The 9413-nt window shown below is 27.8% G+C and overlaps 1 protein-coding gene across 1 annotated transcript; it reads left to right on the top strand.

The window, feature by feature from the left end:
* Positions 1-6021: 6021 nt before the first annotated feature.
* LOC105107772 (retinoblastoma-binding protein 5 homolog) lies at positions 6022-8904 on the top strand. Its single transcript, XM_011001812.1, has 5 exons — positions 6022-6301; positions 6428-6526; positions 6819-7903; positions 7978-8236; positions 8596-8904. The coding sequence occupies exons 1-5, from the start codon at positions 6283-6285 to the stop codon at positions 8775-8777; spliced, it is 1644 nt and encodes a 547-aa protein (XP_011000114.1). The 5' UTR covers positions 6022-6282; the 3' UTR covers positions 8778-8904.
* Positions 8905-9413: the final 509 nt, after the last annotated feature.

The raw sequence follows: 9413 nt of genomic DNA, 5'->3' as shown, positions 1-9413 counted from the left end.
GACATTTTGCGTATTTGGTTTTGTTTTTTATTGTATATATAGTGTGCATTTTGATAATTTTTTAATGGGCATGGAAACCAATCTTATCGCGACTTGTTAATAGATTTTGATTCATATGATAAAGAAAGCATCTTGTATTTCATGCATATTATATACACCGTATTAGAGACTATACCTTAATATATACTCTTTCACATCACAAGTTAACAAAAATTAAGATGTGAGAGGGTTTTAATGTGCAAAAGCACTGTAGGTACTCTAACATTTCATTGTGGATTTATATAATTAATTTTTTTTAGATGATTTGATCCTTTTACAGTTAATTTGAAGGTTTTTTCAAAATTAACATGAAAAATTAACTTACATCATTTTGCTTTTAATGGATAGATTTTTAGTCTTTGTGGTTTTTTAAAATTCATGGTAGGTTTAAAAGTTCATTTTCGTTATTTTTTTAGTTTCTAATTTAAAAAAAAAAACATTGAATTCTAATAATAAAAAAAATGTTAATTGACACATATTCCAACTAAAAAATAGTTAATCTTAGTGTTAATAAGTTTTCTTATATGAAAAGAATTTCATTAGAGTATACTTTCATCTTAAAATCACTTAAAAAATTAGATTTAATATCTGGAATTTTGTTGATTTTAGATTTTTTTTTTATTTTTAATAGATTTACAATGTATTTAGAGGCATAATTGGATTCCCTTAGATCTTTGAGATATTTTTAGATATTTTCGATAAAAAAAAAATAACTTGAAATAGATTTTTAAATATAAAACAATCCTAAATAGTAAATATTTAGGTTATAAATAATAAATTATTTATTTAATTTACTAAAATAAATAAATCCCAAGCATGTGGGTCTAAGATGATATGCCCATGCACTTGAGGTTTTTTTATTTATTATTAAGGTCTAAACATGTTAAGTAGTAATATCACATGCCTAACACTTTGCATACCTAACATTTTTTTTTGTTATTTAATGTAATTTTTTTCCCTTGATCTTAAAAAAGTTTATTTCTTTGTTAATTTAAAAGTATATTTTTATTGAACCATTTTTAAAATATAATCTTTTATAATTTATATAAAATTAATTTTATTTTTTTGTTATTTCAATCTCACGAATCTAATGTGTTTTTTTAATGGTTTTTTGGTCCTTTAAATGTTTTATAAAAAAATCATCTTTTATTATTTAAATATTTTTCTTTTTTATTTCAATTTAATAAAATGACTCTTTTTGGCATTTAACTTTTAAAAAAATGTGTGCCTATCCTTTGAAAAACATGTTATTTGATACACAAAAAAAAGTCACACCTACACAATTGTCACATGATTCAAAAAACAATACATAATTTAAAAAATAATCTTATTGATAAAAACTTAGTAAGAGTGCATGACCCAAATAGCAGGTTCGACAGGTTAATCCTAATTTATTCAAGTATTTTTTTATCTTATTTTATCAAATATTTATTTTATTTATTTTATTATTTAATATTGGTTTAATTAAGAATTAAGTTTTATAATTTTTTTATTTTTTATAATATTATTATGGTCTCAAGATGTAGATTTCAAGTTTGTCTAATTAATCTGAGTTAATTCAAATTGATCCATTATGTTATTATTTTAATATTTAAAAAAAATACATTATCTAAAATGTTATAGTTTCAATATTTTTAAAAAGATTCGTTTAATATATTATTATTTTAATATTAAAAAAATATCATTATTCAATATTCAATATATATTTAGAGTTTAAAGCTACGATTAAATTTTAAAAAATCAACATTTAAATATTTTTTAACTCTTAATATTAAGAATTTGACTCCATGAAAAAAAAAGCAAAGAAACTGTAAAATTAGCTTATTTTTGAAATAAACGGAAGTGTATCTAGTAAAAACGATGTATTGCTTCCTAAGCAACAAAAGAAGCTCGAAGAACCTAAACTTAAATATTCCTGTTCCATTCAGTCAAAAATGGATTTTGCGAGCACTTGCTATATATATATATATATATATAATTACCATCCCGGGTAAAATAGCCTCCATAGTTTCCACGAGTATCAACACAGTCCTTTTCTGGAATGGTCTTCGCTTTTTCTTATTCTTGTTATCGTTTCTACCCAAACCTGGAAGAGAAGTTATTGGAGGCCAAGACCCAGTCTATTCATTGTAATGGTTTATTTACTAATTTGCCCTTGAAAAAAAAAAGCAATGAATTAAGTTTAGGAGTGAGGTTGTCTTTTCACAATAGCACATTTATCTTTAACATATTTATTGGATGAGATTACATTTGTTTATCTTTCTATATTAATACTCAGTAAAATTATAACTTCACCCCTAGAATAAATAATGATATTGATTGGGGGTGCTTTTGCCATTTTATTTTTTTTCAGAATGCTGCAATTACTTTAGTGCCTTTGAAGACAAAAACAATACAATTCTCTTATAAGGGTTTTTTTTTATAATTTTACATTAATTTTATTATAGATTAGGAGGTTATTTAGGGGTAATATTATAATAGTTCTATATTTAATATTATTTAAAAAACAACATGTTAGCACGTGAATAAACACCAACATGTGAACAATCCATGTGGCGTTTAAACTATATATGTGAGGTTGTTTGATTACTAAATACCGTCTTCGGTTATAATATTTAAAAGATGTTGGAGCCCTTTACACAATAACAAGACATGTATATCATGATTGTTGTTGGTTTATCCCCGACGAGCATTTCTTTTCTTTTTTTTTCTTTCTCATCTCTTTAATTTTTGCACTAGTTCTTGCAAAATTTCATAACAAACTTTTCAATTTTTTTTTCTTCTATGCTTTTATTTATTATTTTTTTATTTTAGAAAAAGCTATAAAATTATAAATGACTTTCAAATTCAACCCCTACTTTTTTTAATCTATAAAAACATTTTAAAATTATATTTTTTTATGTCACTCCCTATCATTTTTAAATATATAAATAATCTATCAAATTACAAATATTTCTTATTTTCAACCCTATGATGTTTTTAATTTTTTAAATTTAGTCTTTATTCTTCTAATTGCTATTTATTTTTTTTGAATCATTTTCAAAATTGATTTTTTTTTAAATCTCATCCTTTTTAGATTTTTTTTCATATCAAATTTTTTTTCCTCATTCTTTTTGTTGCTATTTTTTTCTTTAGCTTTTGCATTTTTTTATTGATATTTTGTTACTAGTTTTATCATTCAAAATTAAATTGATTAAAAACTAAGTTTCTTAATTTAACCCGAGTTTAAGATTCTATGGGCTGTGAGTTTTAGAGACTATACCTTGTTGAGTAGGTTCATCCGATTTTGCTTTTTTTTTTTAAGGTGATGTTTTTTTTATTTTTTTAATTCTATTATTTTTTTCAATTTCCTACCTTTCTTTTTCATTTTCACTCCTTATCATTTTTAATCTATAAAATTATAAATATTTTTAAATTTCAACCTATATGATTTTTTATATATTTCAAATTTAATTCTTATTATTTTAATTACTATTTATTTTATTTGGATTCATTTTTTAAATTTTTTTTCTTTCAACTTTCATCCTCCTTAGGTTTTGCTTATCAAATTTTATCCTCACTTTTTTCTTCTCTTTTATTTTTTTGCTTTTGTAAGTTTCTTTTTCATAATAAGTTTTCACTGATTTTATTCTTTAAAAATAAATTAATTGATTGTTGATCTTTTTATTTGAATTCAAGTCTAAGTTTTTACGAGTTGTGATTTTTAAAGTATAGATCAAGTTTAAGAGGTTTGTCTAGATTTGTTTGTGTTGCCTTTTATGAAAAAAAAGTTATCATTTTTTTTATGGTTTTTCTTTTGTTAAGCTGGCTCTTACAATTTTATTTTATTTTAATTTCATCCCATATAAATTATCTATCAAAGTATAGATGTTTTTCAATTTCACTCCTATAATTTTTTAATCATTCAAATTTGATCTTAATTCTGTTAATTGTTATTTATTGTATCTTGAATGATTTTAATTTTTGTCAAATTTTATCCTTGTTGTAATTTTTTCTATTAAACTTTATTCTCATTCTTTTTGTTTTTATGTTTTATTTTTCTATTGGAGGTTTTTTAATTCATATTTATTTTCACAAATTCATCTTTCAAATTTAAATTTATCAAGAGTTAAGCTTTTTGATTGAATTCATATCTAATGCTTCACGAGCTACAAGTTTTAAAGATTAAATTAGGTTTAGGTGATTCACTTAACTTTGTTTGTGTTTTTTTTTTAAATTGGGGTTTTATCATATTTTATCCTCTCTTTTTTTCTGTATATGTTTAAGATTTTATTTTATTGGGTTGTCCCTATAAAACTTTTTTTTTTATTTTACCTCTTATCAATTTTTTTTATCTATAAATAATCTATCAAATTATAAATATTTTTCAATTGCATCCCCTATTATTTTCTAACCTTCTAAATTTGGTGTTCATTCTTTTAAATGTTATTTATTTTGTTTGAGATCATTTTTTTTTCAAGTTTCATCATTTTTAGATTTTTTCTCTCAAATTTTATCCTTAATCTTTTTTTTGTTTTTTGTAATTTTGTTTTTGCTTTTATAAGTTTTTGAAATTAATATTTTTTTCAATGATTTCATATTTCAAAATTAAATTAGTTAAGAGTTAAGCTTCTCTATTAAACTCGAGTATATAATTTAACAAATTATAAGTTTTAGAAATTAAATTAAGTTTAGGAGGTTCATCTAAGTTTACGTTGTTGTTTTTAAATTTTTTAATTGATTTTTTTTGGAGTTTTTCTTTGTTTTGTTTTCTTTATTTTTCATTTTATTAGTATATTGAATTATTTGATAATTACAATATGATTATATTTGGTTCTTTTTTTTTTGTTATGTTTTTCTTGATGGTTATTGTATTTTTTTTTTCATATTATTTAACTTGCCAATTGAACTGATAAATTGGAACCTAAATTTTTTTTACCTTAACATTGTTTTATGGCTTAAAAAATTTTGTTCAATGAAGTGTGAGCTATAGATTTAGTAGTATAAACTAAAAGATTTGGTGTTTCTACTATTTACCACCTCACAAAATATTATTCATTTTTATGATTTTTTTTGCCCTTTTTTTCTATATTTATATTTATTTTTCTAATTTTATATTTCAAACTTTAGTTTATTAAAAATTGAGTTTCATAATTTATTGTAGTTTGTGTTATATGTAGTTAGTTCGATCTCATAACTGTATCATAGGTTTGACAAATTAACTTGGTAGACTCGAGTGTTTTTTTTATTTTCATTGATATTTTTTTTAATTTCATCATTAAGCATTAAATTGATTAAAAATTAGGCTTCATGATTTATTTTGATTTTACTTTCTATGAGGTTATATCAATCTCATGACTCAAATTGCGAATTTGACAAGTTAACTTAGTTAACTTGCGTTTTTATTTTTGTCTTTTTTATATGATATTTTTTTTAATCTCATCCTTCAACTTGAAGTTATAAATTAGATTTTATGATTTTGTTTTAACTTGTTTTTTATGAAATTATTTTGATCGTATGACTTGAGTTACGTGTTTTAATTTGAGTAAACTCATTTTATTATGTCCTATTTTTATATTATTTTTTTATAGCTTTTGATCTTTAACAATGAATTTATTGAAAATTTAATTTTATAATTTATTTTGATTTATATTTTATTAAATTATCAGAGTTTCGTAAACTTAATTATAAATTAGACAAATTCACCTAAATTAAACAAATTCACCCAAATTAATTCTGGTTACACCTAAATTAAACAAATTCACCCAAATTAATTAATTCTCGTTATTTTTTTAACTTTTAAATTTATCAAGTTTTTAACTTTTAAATTTATTAAGTTAATTAAGAGACATCATATTAAACTCTGCATAATTTAAATCTTTTTATTAGACAGATATAAACAATGACAATTTTTTTTTCAAAATAATTTTAATCCGAACTCTGGATAACGATGTGGTAAATAAATAAAAATAACTATAAAATGAGCTATAGTCACATGCATTCGGTCTTTCTTCTCTCCCTCGCTCCCTCCCTCCCTCTCTCTCTCTCTCGGAATTGAACAGAACTAAACTTCTCTTTTATGTCTCCTCCTCGACAAAACCTCCGCCTCCGCCTCCACTCTCCGCCGCCATTCTCCTTCTCACTCTCTCCCTTCGACCTCACTTACTACACTAGAAAAATTAAACAGACATAAAAGCAAAGTTCCTTTCTTTTTAAGCTTATTATCAGCAACATAGCAATTTGGGAAAATTCATCAACTCATCCATGAATGCTCCAATAATTGGTCAGCTCTCTCTCCCTCTCTCTCTCTATCTCCTGTCATTTTTTATTTATTTTATTTCTGGGTTTTCTTTTTTGTACACAAATATTATGTTTTACCAAATTTATTGTGTCGGGTTTTATCGAAAAGATCCACTGCAAGGAGATTTTCCAGAAGTGATAGAGGAGTATTTGCAACATGGGCTTATGAAATGTATTGCTTTTAATCGTCGCGGCACGCTTCTTGCTGGTATGTGATTAAAACTTTATGCTTTTAAATAATGTAGGTACTAGCAGCTAGATAAACTATTGTGGGTGTTGCTTATTTTTGCTAGTTTGATTGTTCTTTAATAAGGTCTTTGATAAGGAAGCCATTTCTTGCTGCCTGTTCTTTTATGCCGTATTTATTTTTATCGATTTTAATTTTAGCGACTTGTAGAAATGTGTGTATTTTTATCGATTTTAATTTTAGCTACTTGTAGAAATGTGCGTGTATTGTTCCAAGATATTCTGATTTCCTAATTGCTTCTATCTTCTTTCAGCTGGATGCACTGATGGAAGTTGTGTTATTTGGGACTTTGAGACCAGGGGAATTGCAAAAGAGCTCCGGGATAAAGATTGTGTTGCTGCCATAACAAGTGTCTGTTGGTCGAAGTATGGTCATCAAATTCTTGTGTCTGCTGCTGACAAATCACTAACACTTTGGGATGTTGTCAGTGGAGAGAAGATTACTCGAATTACTCTTCAGCAAACCCCACTACTAGCTCGGCTACATTCTGGATCCTCTACTCCGTCTCTCTGCCTGGCATGCCCACTTTCATCTGCTCCCATCATTGTAGATTTAAACACAGGAAACACCACTTTGCTACCGGTTACAGTAGCTGATGTGGACAATGGACTTGCCCCACCATCACGTAACAAGCCCACAGATGGTCTCCCTTTCACTCCCACTGCCGCATGCTTTAACAAGTGTGGGGATCTGGTTTATGTGGGAAATTCCAAAGGAGAAATACTTATAATAGATCCCAAAAGCATCCAAGTGCATGCCATGGTTCCCACTCCCGGTGGTGCTGTGATTAAGAACATAGTTTTCAGCAGAAATGGACAGTTTCTTCTTACAAATTCAAATGACCGGACAATTAGGATATATGAAAATCTTCTTCCTCTTAAAGATGGTATCATGGCTTTAGAGGACCTGAACAAGACTCTTGATGAGGTAGCTGGTGTTGAGAGAATGAAGGTTGTTGGATCAAGGTGCTTAGCACTTTTCCGGGAATTCCAGGATATCATCACCAAAGTGCACTGGAAAGCGCCTTGTTTCAGTGGTGATGGGGAATGGGTTATTGGTGGTTCTGCGAGCAAGGGAGAGCACAAGATCTACATATGGGATAGAGCTGGACATCTTGTAAAAATCCTTGAAGGTCCAAAAGAAGCATTGATTGATTTAGCCTGGCATCCTGTTCACCCTATTATTGTCTCTGTTTCATTGACTGGCTTGGTTTATATTTGGGCTAAGGACCATACTGAGAACTGGAGTGCATTTGCCCCAGACTTCAAAGAGCTAGAGGAAAATGAAGAGTACGTGGAACGTGAAGATGAATTTGATCTGATACCTGGAACTGAAAAGGTAAACACAAACAGGCTGGTTGAGCAAGTCTTCCGTCCATTTCTATGTTTCTCAAAATATATGTATGATTGCAGGTAAAAGAATCAGATATTAATCAAGATGATGAAGTTGATATTGTAACAGTGGAGAAAGATGCTTTCAGTGATTCAGATGTGTCTCAAGAAGAACTGTGTTTTTTGCCAGCTACCCCTTGTCCTGACGTTCTTGAGCAACAATATAAGTGTGTGGGAAGTTCTTCGAAGCTGATGGATTCAAATAATTCTGGTTCCCCGCTTTCTGAAGAAGCTGAACAAAATGGACAAGCAACGAACCATGCATCAAGTCCTCTTGAAGGTAGCGCCAGGCCTATCTTTAAAGATTTTTTAAGCGGTGATTCTTGTATAACTAATGATTATGCTGTGAGGTTTGTCAATATTCTCGATTCATACCATGAACTGGGATTCAAGATTTATCTTAAAACTCTTAACATTTTCCATATACCTGATTTGTTGATAATTGTAAAACACAGTATACTTGTCTTCTGGGAAAATGCTGTCTGTGTATGATAGTTGACTTTGGTTAATCAGTTTTTTTTTTAACTCTTTAGGCTTTTGGTGTTAAGAGTCTTTAAGCAAGTTGACTCTGAGTGTTCTATGTTAGTCTATTTGTTTAATTGATGACTAGCTCTTATGTTGCAATGGATTCTCTTACAGAGGACACGGGAGGGACACGCATGAAGAGAAAACGGAAACCTTCTGAAAAGGGGTTGGTGTTGCAGGCGGGGAAGGTCGGGAAACCATTGAAATCTTCTGGTAGATTGTCAAAATTAAAAAGTAAACCTGATACTGATCTGCATATTGGTAATGGAATGTACGGGGATGGTATTTCTGACTGAGTATCATTCATTATAATTGACATACGTCTATTATTTGTATCTGCTAGCTTCCTTATCCATAAGGAAAACCTAGCATCATTTATTATTCAGACATTTTTGCTCCATCAAATCTGCTTACTTGTCATCATATTGTTCACGAGTAGCTAAACTGTGATTTAGAAGCCCAACAACGGTCTTGAAATTCTTTGACATTAGTTTATAACTGAGAACTCATGGACAACAGGATTATTTCATGTCGGTGTACGGTATCTTGCAGCATCATTGATTTATCAGTGTACATGCAATGATTTTCTATCTTCATCTCTTCATATCGGTGCCTACAGTCACAGAACCAATACATACCGCTTACTAAACTGTATTTTTTGGCTAAATCATCTTTTGTATCTGACAAAGCAGTTAATCCAATCATCACAAACACAGGGCCCAAGCAATCATAAACACAGGACGCGAGTTGGCCAAGAGATGTATATATCATATCCACGTGTAACGGTTTTGGAGGCAAGTGGCACCATTGAGCTCGTCTCTGGCCAAAGACCACTTAAAGTATATTTGAGAGCACGATATAATTATGTTTTAAAAAATTTTGATTTTTTTTTTATTTTTGAATGTTAAAAATAATTTTTTAAAAATAAAAAA

The sequence above is a fragment of the Populus euphratica genome, unplaced genomic scaffold (assembly GCF_000495115.2).
Source record: "Populus euphratica unplaced genomic scaffold, PopEup_1.0 scaffold166.1, whole genome shotgun sequence".
NCBI classification, from domain to species: Eukaryota; Viridiplantae; Streptophyta; class Magnoliopsida; order Malpighiales; family Salicaceae; genus Populus; species Populus euphratica.
Note: the sequence above shows the minus strand (reverse complement) of the source record. Positions and strands in the feature narration are given on the sequence as shown.

Bases quoted from the DNA above. Each gene is read 5' to 3' on its own strand.
- LOC105107772 (XM_011001812.1), top strand. The intron at 7,904-7,977 runs GTAAACACAAAC...GTATGATTGCAG, and splicing joins TGATACCTGGAACTGAAAAG to GTAAAAGAATCAGATATTAA. The intron at 8,237-8,595 runs GTAGCGCCAGGC...ATTCTCTTACAG, and splicing joins TGCATCAAGTCCTCTTGAAG to AGGACACGGGAGGGACACGC.